Source organism: Nerophis ophidion, linkage group LG15, assembly GCF_033978795.1.
Source record: "Nerophis ophidion isolate RoL-2023_Sa linkage group LG15, RoL_Noph_v1.0, whole genome shotgun sequence".
Classification (NCBI taxonomy): domain Eukaryota; kingdom Metazoa; phylum Chordata; class Actinopteri; order Syngnathiformes; family Syngnathidae; genus Nerophis; species Nerophis ophidion.
In genome coordinates this window covers 21,875,527-21,897,225 of record NC_084625.1, presented here as the reverse complement: position 1 = coordinate 21,897,225, position 21,699 = coordinate 21,875,527, and the positions used below count along the sequence as shown (strand labels likewise).

Below are 21,699 nucleotides of genomic sequence, written 5' to 3'. Positions count from 1 at the left end.
TTGTCGAACAGTTTTAGAAAAACATTTCTCAACGAGCTATTGCAAGGAATTTAGGGATTTTACCATCTACGGTCCGTAAAATCATCAAAAAGTTCAGAGAATCTGGAGAAATCACTGCACGTAAGCGATGATATTACGGACTTTTGATCCTTCAGGCGGTACTGCATCAAAAACTGACATCAGTGTGTAAAGGATATCACCACATGGGCTCAGGAACACTTCCTAAAACCCCTTTAAGTAACTACAGTTCATCGCTACATCTGTAAGTGCAAGTTGAAACTCTACTATGTAAAGCGAAAGCCACTTAACAACCCCCAGAAACGCCGTTGGCGTCGCTGGGCCGGAGCTCATGCAAAGAGATGCAAAGTGGAAATGTGTTCTGTGCTCTGACGAGTCCACATTTAAATGATAAATGATAAATGGGTTGTACTTGTATAGCGCTTTTCTACCTTCAAGGTACTCAAAGCGCTTTGACACTACTTCCACATTTACCCATTCAAACACACATTCACACACTGATGGAGGGAGCTGCCATGCAAGGCGCCAACCAGCACCCATCAGGAGCAAGGGTGAAGTGTCTTGCTCAGGACATAACGGACGTGACGAGGTTGGTACTAGGTGGGATTTGAACCAGAGACCCTCGGGTTGCGCACGGCAACTCTCCCACTGCGCCACGCCGTCCCTCAAATTTCAAATTATGTTTGGAAACAGAGGACGTGGTGTCCTCCAGAACAAAAAGGAAAATAATCATTCGGATTGTTATAGGCACAAAGTTCAAAAGCCAGCATCTGTGATGGTATGGGGGTGTATTAGTGCCCAAGGCATGGGTAACTTACACATCTTAATGCTGAAAGGTCCATACAGGTTTTGGAGTAACATATGTTGTCATCCAAGGAACGTTATCTTGGACGCCCCTGCTTATTTCAGCAAGACAAGTGTTACAACAGCGTGGCTTCGTAAAAAAGAATGCGAGTAATTTCCTGGCCCGCCTGAAGCCCAGACCTGTCTCCCATCGAAAATGTGTGGTGCATTATGAAGCGTAAAATACGATAGAGGAGACCCCGGACTGTTGAACGAGTGAAGCTCTACATAAAACAAGAATGGGAAAGAATTCCACTTTCAAAGCTTCAACAATTAGTTTCCTCAGTTTCCAAACGTTTATTGAGCGTTGTAAAAAGAAAAGGTGATGTAACACAGTGGTGAACATGCCCTTTCCCAATTACTTTGGCACGTGTTGCTGCCATGAAATTCTAAGTTAATGATTATTTGCAAAAAAAAATGTTTTTGAGTTTGAACATCAAATATCTTGTCTTTGTAGTGCATTTAATTGAATATGGAACTTGAAAAGGATTTGCAAATTATTATATTCCGTTTATATTTACATCCAACACAATTTTCCAACTCATATGGAAACGGGGTTTGTAATTTTGAGAAACACTGAAAGTGTAATTTACGTACTACTGACTTTTTGAGACGTAAATCTATTTTCATGTTTAAACTGGGCATTCAGTGTCCATATGAAGCACATGTTTTTTATGCTAAAATTCCCAATAACCATTGCAACGGGTTGTCCTGTCACTGACTGTCTACCATTCATCCATCCATCCATCCATGTTCTACCGCCTGTCCCTTTTGGGGTCGTAGGGCAGGGGGGGGGGTGCTGGAGCCTATCTCAGCTGCATTTGTGTGGAAGGCGGGATACACCCTGGACAAGTCGCCACCTCATCACAGGCCCAACACAGATAGACAGACAACATTCACACTCACATTCACACACTAAGGTCAATTTAGTGTTGCCAATCCATCAAGTCTACCATTTATCCATATCTTAAAACAGTTTCTCATTTGCACTAATATAGCCCTTTTAAATCATGTTAGTTGTAAATGTTATGGAACAAATCAGGAGTGCATTTTGCTATTTTAAAGCATGTTTGAAACGTTTAAAAACATTTTATGTGTGTTTGTTAAATCGTGTCGCCAGCTAGCTTCAAGAATCCCCTGTGCTCCTGACTACGGAAACCTTTGAGTGTCAAAACACAAGTTTTACACTAAAAGTAGAACGTGTAATGTTAAATATGTTAGAATTATTGTTTGATATATCACATTAACATAATTAACAATTTGTAATGTTGACTACCTTATGGTTCCAAGGTCATAAGGGCATGTGTATTTTATTTAAGACTGTGATTTTTTCATTCTTATTTAGGGATGTCCGATAATATCGGACTGCCGATATTATCGGCCCATAAATGCTTTAAGATGTAATATCGGAAATTATCGGTTTCAGTTTCAAAATTATCGATATCTGTTTCAAAAAGTAAAATGTATGACATTTTAAAACGCCGCTGTGTACACGGACGTAGAGAAAAGTACAGAGCGCCAAAAAAACTTAAAGGCATTTCCTTTGCGTGCTGGCCTAGTCACATAATATCTACGGGTTTTCACACACACAAGTTAATGCAAGTCATACTTGGTCAACAGCCATACAGGTCACACTGAGAGTGGCCGTATAAACAACTTTAACACTGTTACAAATATGCGCCACACTAAGAACACACACCAAACTAGAATGACAAACACATTTCGGGAGAACATCCGCACCATATCACAACATAAACACAACAGAACAAATACCCAGAACCCCTTGCAGCACTAACTCTTCCGGGACGCTACAATATACACCCCCACTAGCCCCTACCCCCCCAACCCCGCCCACGTCAACCTCCTAATGCTCTCTCAGTGAGAGCATGTCCCAAATTCCAAGCTTCTGTTTTGAGGCATATTCAAAAACATAATGCACTTTGTGACTTCAATAATAAATATGGCAGTGCCATATTGCCATTTTTTTCCATAACTTGAGTTTATTTATTTTGGGAAACCTTTTTACATTGTTTAATGCATCCAGCAGGCCATCACAACAAAATTAGGCTAAATAATTTGTTAATTCCACGACTTTATATATCGGTATCGGTTGATATCGATATCGGTAATTAAGAGTTGGACAATATCGGAATATCGGATATCGGCAAAAAAGCCATTATCGGACATCTCTATTCTTAATATTTCTTAAATATGACAATCTGATTAATTATTGACGTTGTGTGAGGATGCAAAAATGTATTTTTAATTTTTTTTGTTAAAGTGGACCTATTAAGCAACACCAATTTTTCTTACCTATTGGTCCCTGTTTTTGTGAATGTGGGTTTTGAATAATTCCTGGTTATTTGAAATCAAACCGTGGAGGCATGGTGGACATTTTTGCAAATCAATCCTGCCTTTCTTCATACTTCCTCCAAACAAGCTGTTTGTAATTTGCACAACCTGTGACGTATTGCGGATATCTCCATATATGTTTATGGTTTGAATTTATTCTGAACAAGTATGGTATTAATTTAGCAAAAGTGCTTTGCATGAGTCCGCCATTGTTGTCTGCGTTGTAGTCAGTAAACTCCTTTTTTTCTATTCTCTTATTGAGCAGACTGGCTCATACATGCACATGCATCCTCCCTTGTTGCCATTTCTATTAAGAAGTAGAGTATAGTTAGAACTTATATCTGTCAGTATACTCACTATGAAAGCACTAAAAACTACATCATCAACAAAAGGGAGAAGACGCAGTCAATATGGAGCCACGTAAATAAGACCGCCCACAAAACAGTGCAGAACGCGGCTTGAAGACGAGCCATAAAACATAATCTATGCAGAATTTTGACCAAAGAACCGCCATTACATGTTTTGTAGACCACAAGGAAATGCTTCAAACGTAGAAAAAAATCCAAATATGAACCCTTTAAACCAGGGGTAGGGAACCTATGGCTCTAGAGCCAGATGTGGCTCTTTTGATGACTGCACCTGGCTCTCAGATAAATCTTAGTTGACATCGCTTAACACGATAAGTAATGAATAATTCAGCTGGTAATCACAGTGTCAAAAATAACGTTAAAATACAAACCATTCTCATGCATTTTCATCCATCTATCCGTTTTATACCGCACCTGTTCAAGAAGTCGGATTAATGGTAAGAAGTATTTTATTTATTTTTGGTTAGCCTCATGTTTTGTAGACCACAAAAATTAAAAAGAATAAGAGACGTATTATACTCTAAAAATGTTGATCTTTCTTAAAATGCAAGCATGTAGTTGTATTCAGTGTTAAAAAAATATATATATGGCTCTCACGGAAATACTTTTATAAATATTTGGCTTGTATGGCTCTGTCAGCCAAAAAGGTTCCCTACCCCTGCTTTAAACCAATATTTTGTGTTTTTTAAATTAATTTTACCTCACTGTTTTTAGTGCTATCAAGCAATTTAAAAAAGACAGATTGATTATAATCTGTATGCTAATTAATCTTTGTTGATTTCACATAATAAAATGCTGAGAAAAGCCCCCAACTTGAGGTATTTTGATTTGAATTATTTACATTATTTTGGCAGATCAATAGATACAAATATATAACCAAAGAAATGGCTTTATAAAAATCCTTAGTTTTAACAGATTTGAACAGATGCAGTCTTAGCAGTTTACTAAAATAAAACATTGAGTCCAAATAAATTGCTTACATTAATGCATCAAAAACACTTTTAAGAAAACTTTTTGGCATACTAAGTGTTGAAGTTATTGCTTAAGATAAAATTCGTCAAACTGAGCCATCAATCACAGTGCTGCATGTTAGAAAATATCATTATTTATCAACACATAATAAAGTGATGAAATAACAGCAAATAGAGCTTGGCAATATGGGAAAAAACGTCACAATATTTCTTTCATATATTTACAACTTTATAATAAAAAAAAAATCCCACATATGCAGGAAATGTTGGGTTTGTGAATCACAGCTGTCTCGTGCCTGTACATCAATGTGTTCAACATTATATCCTGTTTTAAACTTTATTTAACCAAGATGAAGGCAGCTAAAATCACGCTTCACCTGGCCAAGTCTAGTGACAGAGTGAGACCGCTTTTTTGTCATGGCTATCTATTTTTCATTTTGCTGCAAAACAGTAGGGTTATTGCTGTCAGTCTAGCACAAGATAGAGGCGAGGCACCTTGCATACAAAGATAGTAATGTCACAGATTAAAAATGAGAGTAACACGATTAAAAAGTATAACGCGCTAAATATGGCTTTAAATAATAAATTGCAATTATTGTGATCATTTGACAGACCTAATTGTTTTACCAATTTGAAAGTGTTGTGTGGTTAACAAACAACAACTGTGTGTTTTAGACCCGATGCACGGCCCACGTCACCTCCAAGTGGTGGATGTGCGCGCCAAAGAGGTGACGCTCCAATGGGAATCTTTCGGCTACAGCGTGACCCGCTGTCACAGCTACAACCTAACAGTGCAATACCGCTACAGGCCTGCGGGGTCTTCTGCCAGGTAAGCGAATAAGAAGAAGAACCAGCTTGTGGATGAGTGTGGCTAAGATAACACTGCCTCCCATTTGTTGTCACGCAGAGATCCAGTGAAGGAGGAAGTGCTAGAGGAAGTGGCTTACGACTCACGAGGCGTCCCGCCTCAGCACACTGTGCGAAACCTGCCGCCATTCACAAACGTTAGCATGAAGCTCGTCCTTAGTAACCCCGAAGGACGCAAGGAGAGCGAGGAGCTGCTGGTGCTGACAGACGAAGACGGTACGAAACACTAATAAATATTTTTTTCCAAATTTTATGCTTGTGTGGAAGCGTGGCTTATGCTGAATATATTATATTGTTGAATACACCTCATAGGCCACAAATCAGTCACCTGCGGCTGAACAAGACAACATGTTAGGATTTAGCTCAAAATGTTGCATTGCACATTTTAATGCATTGGAGAGTCTGAGCCCACACTGCTAACCATGCTAATGCTATTGCTGCTCACAGTTCCCGGAGCAGTTCCATTGGAGTCCATTGTGGGCAGCACCTATGAGCAGCACATCAGTGTGAGCTGGTCAGAACCAGTGCACACGTACGGTCGCATCCGGCAGTACGAGGTTGGTAACGTCTATACATTTGTCAATCAATTAATTGACAATTGAAAGGTAAGGCAGAAAAGTAACATCTTTACATGGTCCTACTTCCTGCCAGATCTCTTTCAAAGCCCTGAGTTCCTTCGATTCGGACTTGGACCTGACAAACCAGAGCGGGAAGGTGCTTAAAGAGGCCAATGAGACAAGTCATGTCTTCACCGGACTCTTCCCTGGCTCTACTTACTCCTTTACAATAAGAGCGTCCACCATCAAAGGCTTTGGGCCGCCGGCCGTCACTCAGTTCACCACCAAAATCCAAGGTAGGCACAAGGGGTCTCTAAAAAAATTGATTTTCAAATGAATCGCGATTCTTATTTGTAACGATTCTTAATTGATACACAAAAATCAATGTTTTAATTTTTCCAATATATCTTTTTTAATTCATCCTGTCTCGCCACTCAGGCAAATCCTATTGTTGATGTAGAGACCCATATCTTCTGTAGATTTCATTAAACAAAACCATTTTTCTTTTAAGTATCGGTTATATATAAATGTATTCGAGCTGTTAGTTTACTTTATGGAGGAATATAGTTTATCATAGAACAGACAACCAATGTTATTAAAAGATTAATGATGTTGAATTGAGAATCGTTTTGAATCGAGAATTGATTCTGAATCAAATTGTTACTCCCAAGAATCGAACCGAATTAGGTGATGCCCAAAGCATACTTGCCAACCTTGAGACCTCCGAATTCGGGAGATGGGAGGGGGGAGGGGGTGGGGGGTGGTTGAGGTGGGCGGAGTTTGGTGGTAGCGGAGGGGGTGTATATTTTATCGTCCCGGAAGAGTTAGTGCCGCAAAGGGTTCTGGGTATTTGTTCTGTTGTGTTTTTGTTGTGTTACGGTGCGGATGTTCTCCCGAAATGTGTTTGTCATTCTTGTTTGGTGTGAGTTTGCAGTGTGGCGCATATTTGTAGCAGTGTTAAAGTTGTTTATACGGCCACCCTCAGTGTGACCTGTATCGCCCCCAATATTGTCGTCCGGGTGGAAATCGGGAGAAATTCGGGAGAATGGTTCCCCCGGAAGTGTTCGGGAGGGGCACTAAAATTCGGGAGTCTCCCAGGAAAATCGGGAGGGTTGGCAAGATTCACAAACCTTGTAGGGAGAGTTATTTTCAAAATAAAAGTGCACCGCCTACAAGCGAGTTACCATGTCTTTTTGCTCCTCAGCTCCTGTGATGCCCGCCTACGAGATGCAGTCTCCTCTCAACCAGACCGAGTCCACAGTCACCGTGCTGCTCAGACCTGCGCGGAGCCGCGGCGCCCCCGTCAGGTGACGTGCACGCCCACGCTCAAGCAAACATTGTTCCTCCGCCCACTAACATACGACTCGTCTTGTGTATGTGTGACAGTAATCTGATTACAGCGGCAGGTCGCCCGCGGCGGCACCTTTTGTACTGCCTTCTTATACGAGCTTGCGTGTGCAAGCGTGCCCAAAGGCGACACGCTGGCATGTCAAAGGAAACAAAAGCTATGTTATAAATAATCACACAAATATCACATTGTGTGAAACATCTCACACACACACACACACACACACACACTTGAACAACAGACCAACTCCACTTGCAGAACAAACAGGAAGTGCAGTGTTAGGAAATCAGCCAATCAGATGACAGCTTGTAAACAGACCAGGTTTAATCATTTATGCTAATGTCTGTATGTTGATGAGAGAGCTCATGCAGTGATGTCATTGTGATAATAATAAAATAATAGAAACATTTACAGTGACACTTTGAAGATGTCAACATGTTATCTTTAAATCTTTCATGTTTTGCTCATGAAAAGTTAATAAAGCATAAGATTGATGCTGCTCAATATTTCAGTGTGTGTGTGTGCGTGTGTTATTTGAGTGCAAAAGGTTGTTCGAAAAAACAAGTTTTTGCAACAATTTGACTTTTAATGACAACAAGGTAGCATGCCGCAAATGAGTTTGCTGCTAATGCTGTTGTGCTGTGTGTTTTTGTGTGTGTAGTAAATACCAGGTGGTGGTGGAGGAAGAGCGCCCCCGCAGGCAAAGAAGGGGCACTGCAGAGATCTTACGCTGCTACCCGGTGCCGATCCACTTCCAGAATGCAACACTGCTAAACTCGCAGTACTATTTCAGTGCGGAGTTGCCCGTCAGCCAGCTTAGGACACCGGCGCCATTTTGTGTCGGTGAGTGGTTTGTGCCCAACAAGCAATCACATCCAAGCGTGAAGGTTCTTACAAATTTGTTGACGCAAACACCGTTCACACACACAATTTTCACACACATTTAATATACTTGTTAGCACTTTGTCAGCTTATTGAGCCCAAGTCAGTCTGATGATGACGATTAGGATGATGATGTGATATTCAGGTGACAACGGGACTTACGGTGGCTTCTGGAACGCTCCTCTGCTGCCTCACAAGAGTTATGCCATCTACTATCAGGCCGTCAGCAGTGCTAACGGGGTGAGTACAAACACAAATGCACATTTTTAGTATGAACGTCAGCCTTAAAGGTTGAACTTTGACCCTATCTGGCCCTCACAAAGACATTAAAACAAGAACACGGACACATTTTTTAAAGGACAGCAGTGCCTACAGCGTGTGTGTGAAACAGATAATTGTTCGCTGCTGCAAGATGTTATTGTGTTGTGTGTTAATTATTGACGCTTGGAGGTTTAATTGGTGTGTGTGTGTGTGTGTGTGTGTTGAATAATGCAGCGACAGGAGAGCTTTTCACTGTCACCACACCGCAGACACACACACGAGCCACCACACGCCGCCGTAGCGAATGTGTGTGTGTGCATGAATATTCATGAGCTCTTGTGGTTAATTTGTCGTCTGTTTGTTAAAACCAGAAAGACACAAGATGTTCCATCTCACTTTGCTCACACTCCCTGTGTGTGTGTGTGCGCGCGCGTCTGTGTGTGTTGGCTGTTAAATGCTACGGGCTGAGACACAGCCATTTTCCTTCTGTCCATTCTGTTTACAACCTGTGTGTGTGCGTGTGTGTTTGTGTGCACTTCTCTCTCACAGGAGACAAAGATTGACTGCGTCCGTGTGGCCACTAAAGGTAATGCAGTGCTGTATTTTATTTTGAAAACCTGAATGTAAAACCTATTTGATTTTGTTGTTTGTATGACAAAGGGGCGGAGCTAAGAGTAATATGTGGGTGGATCATTTGAAACAACTAACAAAATCCATCGTTTATTAACTACGTTTGCAGCTCGATAGCTAGCTTGTCACCAGCTAGTTTATATGGGACAAAGACAAATGTTCAAGTGTCCTTCGCTTGTCCTTTCGTACACTCAGAAACACACACACAACACACACTTACACGGATGCTACACTAACACAACGCTAATGACTGGAACTCAATGGATGTCCGGGGAGACATTGAGCAGACGAGCTAAACAAGCTAAAAAGTGTGATCTCTCCCTTGATGGACATCCAGCAGACAACACACACACACAGCAGTTGACTATTGTGACTTTAATCAGTTTTTATTGGTGCACAGTTGTATAGCTTAATGACACTGGAAGCTGATTGGCTCAGCCCCTCCCTTGACACCTGTCAGTCACACTATAGGAGCCAACCATGTCTCTTTGGTGGGTTGAATGTGTGGTTCAGACTACATCGTTGTCTGTTCTTCTTCTCTGTAACATGCTAATATGCTAATGTGTCAACATGCTAACATGCTGCTCCTCTTTCCTCTGGTTTGATTACTAATGTGTGAAGATAACATGTCTCTTTCAGGACCTAACGTGGCCATGCCGCATCAGCCTGGGTGGGAGGGGTACCTCTTTTTTGTATTAAAAACTGCTTGGTAAGCGCCACAATCGGAGGTGCGTTACCACCGCCCAGGCTGATGGGGGCGCCACCAACAGGAAGGGTTTACGAGAGGGGGTAGGACAATGCTGCATGTTCCTAACATTTCTGCTGACTCTCTGCATGCTCCATGCTGGATGATCAGCTGCTATCATCAGCACGCAGCTCAGCACGCCACACGCCGGCCTCGCCCCTGCGGCTGGCGACAAGCAGCTCGCAGGTCAGATGCCACAGTTTCTCCTTACGCCTTTTCCCCCTCCCTCTGACATCCCTGCATTCCAAGTGGCCTTTTATTCTGAAAGAGACTGTTTGCCATCAATCAATCGCATTAGTGCAACTATACATTGTGAGTTTATAGTGTGTGTGTGTGTGTGTTTGTGTGTGTGTGTGTGTGTGTGTGTGTGTGCGCGTGTGTGCGTGTGTGCGTTCGTGCCTGCGTTCGTGCGTGCGTGCGTGCGTGCGTGCGTGCGTGCGTGCGTGTGTTGTATTCATTTACAACAGATAGTGGAACAGGTGCGGTGCGCACACATTTACAGCCTACAGAAAATTACATTTAAATATTTAAAGCCTGAAGGAAACTATTTAACTACTGTCTTACACACACAGACACACACACACACACACACAAATGTGTAAACACACACACCTCCCACTCAGTGTGAGTGGCTGAAGCCCTGAAGCTTCACTTTTATGTACAAACATCTTTTCTACACTCTGTTTGTGTGTGTGTGTGTGTGTGTGTGTGTGTGTGTGTGTGTGTGTGTGTGTGTGTGTGTGTGTGTCAAATGATTAAGTGAGGCAGTCGATAGTCAAGATGACCTTGAAAGAGACAAACAGGAAGTGGAAAACATACTTTTCTAGACCACTTTAGACCAATGTGAAATAGTTTCTGTCCGGGTCTTTTTCTCAGCAATAAGGAATCTTTCGGTTCTCTATCATTAGCGTTTAGAAAAGAAACTTGGCAGCCGTAGTATGCTGCTGTGAGTTAAGTAGTGTACTAATGAGCTAGCAAGGGGAGCCTGTGTTGTCATGGTAACAACACGCAGGAAGTGAGAAGTGACCTCCGGTGGTCAAGTCACTTTGTCCTGTTCTCTTTTATCATGACAATGTGAAAAAAACACTAGTAGTGTCCATTCTTGACAGCTCCTGACTGCGCCTCCATCCTTGCCCACCTTCTGACTCCGCCTCCATCATGATTATGTTCTGCTCTGATTAGGGATCAGCCTATTATCGGCCAGGCCAATTATCTGTGCTGATTTCTGACATATTTCGGTATTGGTACAACAGAACTAAGTCAGCAGACACAATATACACACATATGATATCTGTATTTACAGGCGCCAGCCCTTTTGCCCTGCATAAGAAGAGTTCCCTTTTTGCTCTAGCCCCTTTTTTAAATTATTCTTTTAGGAAAAAAAAAAATATCCTTGTTAATAATTATTCCCAAATAAGTTTTGGCATTTATTTAAATTCTAGTGAGAATTCTTCTCCAGCAGTCTGCTCAGTTCTTTCACCGTGGTGCTCGCCCATGTAGAGAAATCCCATATTTTTTACCAATTTTCCCAGAATACTGATGCCCCTCTGACCCGCAGCATTAGACAAATGCAACAGAGGTGTTTGTGAAATTCCCTGATGTTGTTTGGTGCAAAATCAACCACAATATTAGCGCCGCATTAAATGTTATGTTGCTACTGGTCTGACTTTTACTAAAAAAATTATGTTAAATTACCTGTAGAGTGGAAAAACAAGTTGACTTTATAAGCATATTTGTGTTTCATTGTATCAATTAAAACATATCCAATTGTATTTACAATCCACACGGTATGTGAAAACACCGTTTAAACACAAGAACATACCACCATTTTGGAATATTCCGCTCCGAATATCTTTGGCTGTTTTCGGTGGTTCTACGTCACGCATACTAGCCAACCTTGAGACCTCTAAATTCGGGAGATGGGGGGGCTGAGGTGGGTGGGGTTGCGGGGCGGGGTTTGGTGGTAGCTTGGGTGTATATTGTAGCATCTCGGAATAGTTAGTGTTGCAAGGGGTTCTGGGTATTTGTTCTGTTGTGTTTATGTTGTGTTACGGTGCGGATGTTCTCCCGAAATGTGTTTGTCATTCTTGTTTGGTGTGGGTTCACAGTGTGGCGCATATTTGTAACAGTGTTAAAGTAGTTTATACGGCCACCCTCAGTGTGAGCTATATGGTTGTTGATCAAGTATGCATTGCATTCACACATGTGTATATGAAAGCCGCATTTACTATGTGACTGGGTCGACACGCTGTTTGAATGAAGGAGAAATGGACGTCAAGAAATGTTGTACAGGACGCTGAAAAACAGTGCCTTTAAGGCACTTTCCCAACATTGTTGTCCGGGTGGAAATTGGGAGAAATTCGGGAGAATGGTTGCCCCGGGAGACTTTCAGGAGGGGCACTGAAATGCAGGAGTCTCCCGGAAAAATCGGGAGGGTTGGCAAGTATGACGTCACGGTAGTAGCACTTCCGGCTGTGACCATAGTATCAGATCAGTCATACTGGAAATATATAAAAACACTGGAAGGAGATGTTTATCATCCACAATCCTTACGTAAGTCACGGACAAATGTGCTTGGCATTTTTATGCATTCCAAATCAAGTAAATAAATGGCTAGCAATTGAGGATTTCGATTGATTCTTCATCTAAACGGATTTATATGAGCGTCCCGTCGGTCGGCGAGAGTGAAAATTGTTTAGTACGTGTTTTGTTTATTTAGTTTTTTTATTGTTAGTTTTTATGTTTAGGACCTAGAAATACTGTGAATGCTAGTGTCACAATGAAACTGCATCCATCACTCGGCTTCTAAATCTAAATTGCTCATGCTCTTTGTGTTCGGGCTCAAAAATATAAGGTCCTGGGTCATAAATTTTACTAAATAATCGTTGTCACAAAGTCTGCTTGATTAGCATTGTTGTTAGATATGTCCGATAATGGCTTTTCTACCGATATCCGATAAACCGATATTGTCCAACTCTTAATTACCAATTCCGATATCAACCGATACCGATATATACTGTCATAGAATTAACACATTATTATGCCTAATTTTGTTGTGATGCCCCGCTGGATGCATTAAACAATGTAAAAAGGTATTCCAAAATAAATCAACTCAAGTTATGGTAAAAAATGCCAACATGGCACTGCCATGTTTATTATTGAAGTCACAAAGTGCATTATTTTCTTAACATGCCTCAAAACAGCAGCTCAGAATTTGGGACATGCTCTCCCCCAGAGAGCATGAGGAGGTTAAGGTGGGCGGGGTTGGTGTGGGGTAGAGATACGCGGTTTGCGGTCTCATCCGTGGATAAACCGCGGGTCGGGCGGTTGACATGACGAAAAAATAGATTTTAATTAGATCTGGGCGGGTGGCGGTTGAACCATCCAGAAATATTTGATATGCATGGTTCTGTGATCGGTATCCTTTGCCATTCAAGACCCGTGTCATAAAGCGAAGAAGACAATAAGAGACGCTATTATTCTCCTGAATGACTGCCGGTAGTCACCCAGATAATAAGTGTTAGAGCGTGCTATGAAGCCATTGGCATTGTCGCCTACTACAACATGTACGATCTGCTTGTCTGTCCAGTATCATGTTGTGTGTGGCTTCTGCGGCAACACACACACCACTGCAAGGCATACTGGTTGACACAGAGTACATTAATGATTGTGATATAAACAATTTGAACACTTTTAGTAATATGCGCCACGCTGTGAAGCCACACCAATTAAGAACGACAAACACATTTTGGGAGAACATCCTCACAGTAACACAACATAAATGCAACACAGCAAATACCCATAATCCTTTGTATTCATGACACTTCCTGACTATTTTATACAACCCACTAGCAGCAAACCGGTAAGGTGGGCGGGGTTGTTGTGGGCGCAGGGGTGAAAAATATATTCAGGAAGTGTCATGAATACAAAGGATTATGGGTATTTGTTGTGTTGCGTTTATGTTGTGTTACTGTGAGGATGTTCTCCCGAAATGTGTTTGTCAATCTTCTTGGGTGTGGCTTCACAGCGTGGCGCATATTATTAAGTGTTAAAGTTGTTTATATCACAACCATCAGTGTACACTGTGTCACCCAGTATGCCTTGCAATCTTGAACGTGTAATTGCGGAAACTGCACACAACATGTTGCCGGACCAACAATCAGTTCGCACATGTTGTCGAAGGTGTCAAAGGCAATGGCTTCACAGCACGTCCATATTCTTGTAATCAGAATGAACGCCATTGGATAGTCGCGAGAACGTAAGCGGTTCCAATTGTCATTATCACTCTGTGAAACAGGTTTAAATAGCTCTGTGAGTGGTAAAGGCGGACAACCTCTGATGTATTATAGCGGGCGGTTGGCAGGCGGGTACGGTCCTGGGAAAATGTTGGTTCCGGTGGACGGCGGGTGGATGACGACATTGGTGATGCGGATGCCGATGATATAATTGCCTATCCGCGCATCTCTAGTGTGGGGGGTAGCGGCGGTGTATATTGTAGCATCCCAGAAGAGTTAGTGATGCAAGGTGTTTTGGGTATTTGTTATGTTGCGTTTATTATGTGTTACGGTGTGGATGTTCTCCCGAAATGTGTTTGTCATTCTTGTTTGGTGTGGGTTCACAGTGTGGCGCATATTTATAAAAGTGTTAAAATTGTTTATACTGCCACCCTCAGTGTGACCTGTATGGCTGTTGACCAAGTATGCTTGCATTCTCTTGTGTGTGTGGAAAGCCTTAAATATTATGTGATTGGCCCGGCATGCAAAGGCAGTGCCTTTAAGGTTTATTGGCGCTCTGTACTTCTCCCTACGTCAGTGTACAACTCCGTACAGAGGCGTTTTAAGAAGTCATACATTTTACTTTTTGAAACAGATACCGATAATTTCCGATATTACACTTTAAAGCATTTATCGGGCGATAATATCATAACATCTCTACATAATAGTTTTACTTTTAAACTTGAATTGCTGACATAAATTGACTTTTGCCAGATATTCATATTAGTGGAGTGTCACATGTGTGTTAATGAACTAGGACGTCATATTCATTCAACATACAACATATTAATTTCAGTACGTTATCTTAACAAATGTTGATTTTCAACTGTTCAGGCACCGCCACGAGGAAACCAGAACCGGATCAGGAGAAACAATCGGACCACACAGTGAAGATCGCCGGCGCCATGGCGGGCGTCCTGCTCTTCATAATCATCTTCCTCGGAGTCGTCCTGCTCATGAAGAAACGGTAGGAAACCATGCGGTGTGGGCGGGGCTAACTTGCGGGCGGGCCCCGCCGCTAATGAGTCCGTGTCTGAAAGCCGGCTGTCAATCAATGTCCAGCTAACTAGCTGCTGTGAATGCCGCAAACACTGCATGGAACATGACACACACACACACACGCTCACACAGACGGAGGATGGTGAGGATGAATCATGGATCAGTAATCACCATTAAACTGTGTGGACCCACTTTATTCTCCAACATAAAACACACAACTCCCCACTAGGGACACGCACACACATTTTAGCATGCAAAGAAAAGCTTGTGTGTTTGTCGATCGTCAAAGATGAGACAGAAATTTAGATGAAAGAGCATTTTACTCTCCCTTTTTTTGTAGCCTAAAGCAGAATTGCTTCAGGCTACTATATATATATGTGTGTGTGTGTGTGTGTGTGTGTGTGTGTGTGTGTGTGTGTGTGTGTGTGTGTGTGTGTGTGTGTGTGTGTGTGTGTGTGTGTGTGTGTGTGAGTGTGTGTGTGTGCCTGCGTGCGCATGTGGCTGAGTGTGTGCGTGCGTGTAGGCTGATCTCAGCAGTGAGCCGCTCACTTGTCTCTAATGAGAGTTTAATGTTGATGGGGCGCGTTTGATTTCCACTCTGGGACCAGGCAGCCGTGCGACTCATTAAAGCAGCGCAACAGGAAGTCACAACTCGTTAAAAGTCGCCTTTAGTGGGAGACATGGGTCCACCATCGTGAGACCAAGAGTAGACAAAAAAAAAGTTAGTTCATGTAAAAAATGAATAAAAAGAAGTGTGTTGATTGGCTGCAAAGATTATAATCAAACATAAGGTGACAGCAAGCCTTCAGCCAATAAGCTTTTCAAAGAACATTTAGCATCACAATCATTGTTGCGTGCACGAAACCCTCCGAGCTGCCATCATGTTGTTTAGGACACAATTGTGTGTGAAAAGGTCTTTTCACCTGAGGGCAACACTGCTGGAAAAACAACAGGAAGAAAAATGCTAATAAACAAACCAGTATCTCACAAACATCAGCACACCCCCCACATTTTAGTCTCTCAAAAGTCAGTACTAACGGATATGCTTAAGAGTAGTCAACGTACAGCTTGTATGGCAGCTTTGTTACCCACTGTAAATGAGTCGGCACAAAACCGTTATTGTCTAATTAACTGCCAACACGAGCGAGTACACCTCACAGTTAACACATTGGAATTTGTGTTTTCCCTCAATTGAACCGCAGCTCTCCACTCGTGCAGAACCAGAACATGATGTTACCACCACCAAGCTGGATTTCAAGATGCAATCATAAAACTATCTTTACTTTCTTTGCTAGCTATTTAGACAAGAATGACTGAATGGTCAGTTGTAAATATGTACGTCTATACAAGCTGTACACTGACTACTCTAATGCAATTCCAAGTTTCTTTGTAGAGTCCCTTGGGAATAGATATTGGAATAACAATGTTTACTGGATGTAAAAGTGAGGGGTGTACTCACATGCTACACATGCTAATAATTAGGGATGGGAATGTTTGGGTACCTAAACAATTCATCCGATTCCGGTTTCTTTTCTAGGGTGACAATTCGATTCAGAATCGATCCTCGATTCAAACAGATTCTTGCAATGTATTACTTGGTATAATAGTTATTAGTTACTGGTTAGAAAAACTTCTTCCGGTTGCATGGAGATGGCTTAAAAACATATTTAAAAATATTTATTCTTAATAAAAAAAATTGAAAATTACATCAATATTTTTGTGCACCCCTACTAATAACGGTGTTCACACTGTGAGCATGTGTGTGTTTACAAATATTTATTTTTATTTTGTATTATTTGTGGTTGTGGTAGTGCTTTTTATGGAGAAAAAGAAGGAAAAGGATTTTACATGTGACTCAAGCGCACAGCAAGAAGACATGAGGGGGAGGGGGCCAGCCGCTCGCCTCAGGGAGCGCACGCACACACTCACACAGGTCTTTTCATTTTAAAAGCCAGTTTTCATACTTATTTATATATATGACTTTTACCGCTTACATTTTCAGGTCAGGGTCAATCTGTGTGTGTTATGCGTGCGTGCGTGCGTGTGTGTGTGTGTGTGTGTGTGTGTGTGTGTGTGTGTGTGTGTGTGTGTGTGTGTGTGTGTGTGTGTGTGTGTGTGTGTGTGTGTGTGTGTGTGTGTGTGTGTGTGTGTGTGTGTGTGTGTGTGTGTGTGTGTGTGTGTGTCTGTGTTTCTCAGCAAATCAGACAAATGGTTGGTTTTATTTGTGCACTCGGAATAGAAAGGGAAAAATACCAGATGCTTTTAAAGTGAACATGAAAGAAGTATTTACATAGAGTTGATACACATACCGTTTTGGTCAAAGTCTTGACTGTAATTAGTGTCCAATAATTTCTACATCTCTTATTTTTTTGTGATAGTGTGTTTGGAGCACATACTTGTTGGTCAAAAAAAACATTCATGAAATTTGGTTCTTTTATGAATTTATTATGGGTCTACTGAACATGTGACCAAATCTGCTGGGATAAAAGTATACATACAGCTATGTTAATATTTGGTTACATGTCCCTTGGCAAGTTTCACTCCATTATGGGGCTTTTGGTAGCATCCACAAGCTTCTGGTTGAATTTTTGACCACTCCTCTTGACAAAATTGGTGCAGTTCAGCTAAATTTGTTGGTTTTCTGACATGGACTGGTTTCTTCAGCATTGTCCACACATTTAAGTCAGGACTTTGGGAAGGCCCTTTTAAAACCTTAATTCTAGCCTGATTTAGCCATTCCTTTACCACTTTTGACATGTGTTTGGGGTCATTGTCCTGTTGGAACACCCAACTGCAGCCAAGACCCAAGCTACGCGTTGATGGTTTTAGGTTGTCCTGAATAATTTGTAGGTAATACTTCTTTTTTCATTGTGCCATTTACTCTCTGTAAAGCACCAGTTCCATTGGCAGTAAAACAGGCCCAAAGCATAATACTGCAACCACCATGCTTGACGGTAAGCGTGGTGTTCCTGGGGTTAAAGGCCTCACCTTTTCCCCTCTAAACATATTGCTGAGTATTGTGGCCAAACACCTCAATTTTTGTTTCATCCGACCATACTTGCCAACCCTCCCGGATTTTCTGGGAGACTCACGAAATTCAGCGCCACTCCCGAAAACCTCTCGGAAGAAATTTTCTCCCGTAATTCAGCCGGAGCTGGAGGCCACGCCCCCTCCAGCTCCATGCGGACCTGAGTGGAGACAGCCTTTTTTCACGTCAGCTTTTTCACAATATAACCAGCTTGCCTGCCCAATCACGTCACAACATCTACGGATTTTAATAAAAAAAACTGCACACACAAGGAGACGAAGCAGTAGAACGAGGAAGTTACAGCCATGGCTACGCCGTCGACGAGCAAAATGAAGAAATACGCTTGCAAGTTCCAAAACGATTGGAAACAAGAATTTCAGTTTATCCAGGAGATAAATTTTGCCTGTAAATTTTGTAGAACAGACTTCTCCATTGAACACGGTGGCCGAACGGATATATTCAGTCATGAACGGTCAGCGAAGCACAAAGCATCCGCAGCGCAGCATCGTTCACAACCCAGTATTACGGGCCACCTCGCAAAATGGAGACCCGATGGTGTAACTTATGCTGACACAATGATGGCTATGCTGATAGCTGGAAGCAACATCCCGTTCTCCTTTGCGGATGTCTACAACAAATCCGTGAAGGATATGTTCCCGGATTCGGTAGTGCTCGCAGGTACGCAAATAGCAGAACAATGGTTACTCAAATAGTGAAAAGTAAGTGTTGTTTTTTCTTTTTAGTAACCAGCAAGCACAGTACAGTTAGTAGAACAACTGTGTTTTTATTACTGTGTATTTGATTTCTTTTATTTATATATATAATAAAATAAATATATATAGCTAGAATTCACTGAAAGTCAAGTATTTCATACAAACATATATATCTATGTATATATTTATTATATATATATATATATATATATGTATATATATATATATATATATATATATATATATATACATATATATATATGTATATATATGAAATCATCAAGTTGGTGAATTGTAGCTGTAAATATACTCCTTCCCTCTTAACCACGCCTCCAACCACGCCTCCGCCCCACCCCCCATCTCCCGAAATCTAAGGTCTCAAGGTTGACAAGTGTGCATCCGACATCACATGGACAAAGATAAGATTTTCTGGAGGAAAATTCTGTGGTCAGATTAAACAAAAATTGAGCTGTTTGGCCACAATACCCAGCAATATGTTTGGAGGGGAAAAGGTGAGGCCTTTAATCCCAGGAACACCATGTCTGCAAGTGTATTTAAACTTTTGACCACGACTGTAGATGGATAAAGATGGGTAGATGCATTTAAAATGTATTTAGTGATTTTTGTCTCAACAGGAAGCTGACAAAGAAAAGGAAGGAAACTCTGAGCTCCAGACAGGAAATGACTCTGATGGTCAACAATTCACAGCACACAATGGTGGACACACACAGTCACACTCTGAACGGACACTGTGAGTGCATGCAAATACACACATACTTCACCTGATGGCGAGGATATTTGTTATAATGATGGTGTGTGTGTGTGCAGCAGTGTCGTCTGCGTCGTCCTTCACCATGAAGACAAACAGCAGCACCATTCCGAAGTCATATTATCCAGGTAACCCCATGATTCACTGGTCATGTGGATGTACTTAAACAACCAGTGTCTCGTAGCTCTAATGCTGCATAACAAGGAAGTACAGTTTAAAGGTCCCATATTATACTAGTTTCTAAAATTTTACAAAAGTCTCAGGTCCCACAAAAGTGTTTGCCTTGATGCAGGAATTGAAATATAAAAACCCCAGGACCTTGCTTTTGGTAAGGTCTACTGTGAACATGCTGTTTTATGTGTTTGTAACTTTAATGCTAATTAGCTCTGTTTGTCCACAAGCCAATCCAATCCAAACACCTTCATACATCTAGCATTATTAAAGGGGAACTGCACTTTTTTTGGAATATTGCCTATCATTCACAATCATGAGAGACAAGAACACACGTCTCTTTTTTTTAACGATTTTAAAGATGATACACACTTGAAAGATGTACCAGCCGCTAGACGAGATCTGACCAATTTACAAACCCAAAACTAGTGAACTTAGCACACTGTGTAAATCGTAAATAAAATCAGAATACACTGATTTGCAAATACTTTTCAACCTATATTCAGTTGAATACACTGCAAATACAAGATACTTAACATTGAACTGGAAAACTTTGTTATTTTTGCAAATATTAGCTCATTTGGAATTTGAAGCCTGCAACATTTTTCAAAAAAACAAAGTTTAAGAATGCTCATCAAACGCTTATTTGGAACATCCCACAGGTGAACAGGCAAATTGTGAACAGGTGTGTGCCATGATTGGGTATAAAATCAGCTTCCATGAAATGCTCAGTCATTCACCAACAAGGACTGGGTGAGGGTCACCATTTTGGGAACAAATGCGTGAGCAAATCGTCAAACAATTTAAGAACAACATTTCTCAATGAGCTATTGCAAGGAATTTAGGGATTTCACTATCTGCGGTCTGTAATATCATCAATAGGTTCAGAGAATCTGGAGAAATCACTGCACGTAAGCGGCAATGCTCATGACCTTCGATCCCGAAGGTGGTACTGCGTCAAAAACATCAGTGTGTAAAGGATATCACTACATGGGCTCAGGAACACTTCAGAAAACCCCTTTCAGTAACTAAAGTTCATCGCTACATCTGTAAGTGCAAGTTAAAACTCTACTACTCTACTATGTAAAGCAAAAGCCACTTAACAACACCCAGAAACGCTGATGGCGTCGCTGGGCCCGAGCTCATCTAAGATGGACTGATGCGAAGTGGAAAAGTGTTCTGTGGTCAGACGAGTCCACATTTCAAATTGTTTTTAAAAACTGTGGACATCGTGCCCTCCGTAACAAAGAGGAAACAAACCATCCGGATTGTTATAGGCGCAAAGTTCAAAAGCCAGTATCCGTGATGGTATGGGGGTGTATTAGTGCCCAAGGCATGGGTAACTTACACATCTGTGAAGGCACCATTAATGCTGAAAGGTACATACAGATTTTTGAGCAACATATGTTGTCATCCAAGCAATGTCATCATGGACACTTACGTTAGCAAGACAATGCCAAGCCACGTGTTACAAGAGCGTGGCTTCATAGTAAAAGCAACAATTGTGTACTATATTGGCCTGCCTGTGGACCAGAACCTGTCTTCCATTGAAAATTTGTGGCGCAATATGAAGCCTAAACTACCACAACGGAGACCCCGGACTGTTGAACAACTTAAGCTGGTTTTAACACTGGTTAAATGTAACTTAGATATTGGGTTTCACTATGTAAAGCGCTTTGAGTCACTACAGAAAAAGCGCTATATAAGTATAATTCACTTCACTTCACTTCACTTAAGCTGTACATCAAGCAAGAATGGGAAAGAATTCCACCTGAGAAGCTTCAAAAATTGGTCTATTCATTTCCCAAATGTTTACTGAGCTTTGGGAAAGGCCATTTAATACATTGGTAAAAATGCCCTTGTGCCAGCTTTTTTGCAATGTGTTGCTGCCATTCTAAGTTAA

The 21,699-nt window shown here is 41.5% G+C and overlaps 1 protein-coding gene across 9 annotated transcripts in view; it reads left to right on the top strand.

Annotated features, from left to right (window-relative positions):
• Positions 1-21,699, top strand: part of LOC133569438 (receptor-type tyrosine-protein phosphatase mu-like) — a 106,054-nt gene that overhangs the window by 63,251 nt on the left and 21,104 nt on the right. For 4 of the 9 annotated variants that reach the window (XM_061921772.1, XM_061921774.1, XM_061921778.1 and 1 more), the window contains exons 10-21: positions 5,228-5,381; positions 5,460-5,635; positions 5,867-5,976; positions 6,071-6,272; positions 7,181-7,283; positions 7,986-8,167; positions 8,352-8,446; positions 9,017-9,053; positions 9,954-10,028; positions 14,951-15,083; positions 19,492-19,607; positions 19,685-19,753. In XM_061921772.1, coding sequence (XP_061777756.1) covers positions 5,228-5,381; positions 5,460-5,635; positions 5,867-5,976; positions 6,071-6,272; positions 7,181-7,283; positions 7,986-8,167; positions 8,352-8,446; positions 9,017-9,053; positions 9,954-10,028; positions 14,951-15,083; positions 19,492-19,607; positions 19,685-19,753 — 1,452 coding nt within the window. The remainder of the gene's footprint in view (positions 1-5,227; positions 5,382-5,459; positions 5,636-5,866; positions 5,977-6,070; positions 6,273-7,180; positions 7,284-7,985; positions 8,168-8,351; positions 8,447-9,016; positions 9,054-9,953; positions 10,029-14,950; positions 15,084-19,491; positions 19,608-19,684; positions 19,754-21,699) is intronic. The other 5 variants (XM_061921777.1, XM_061921779.1, XM_061921780.1 and 2 more) reach the window with 2 other exon arrangements.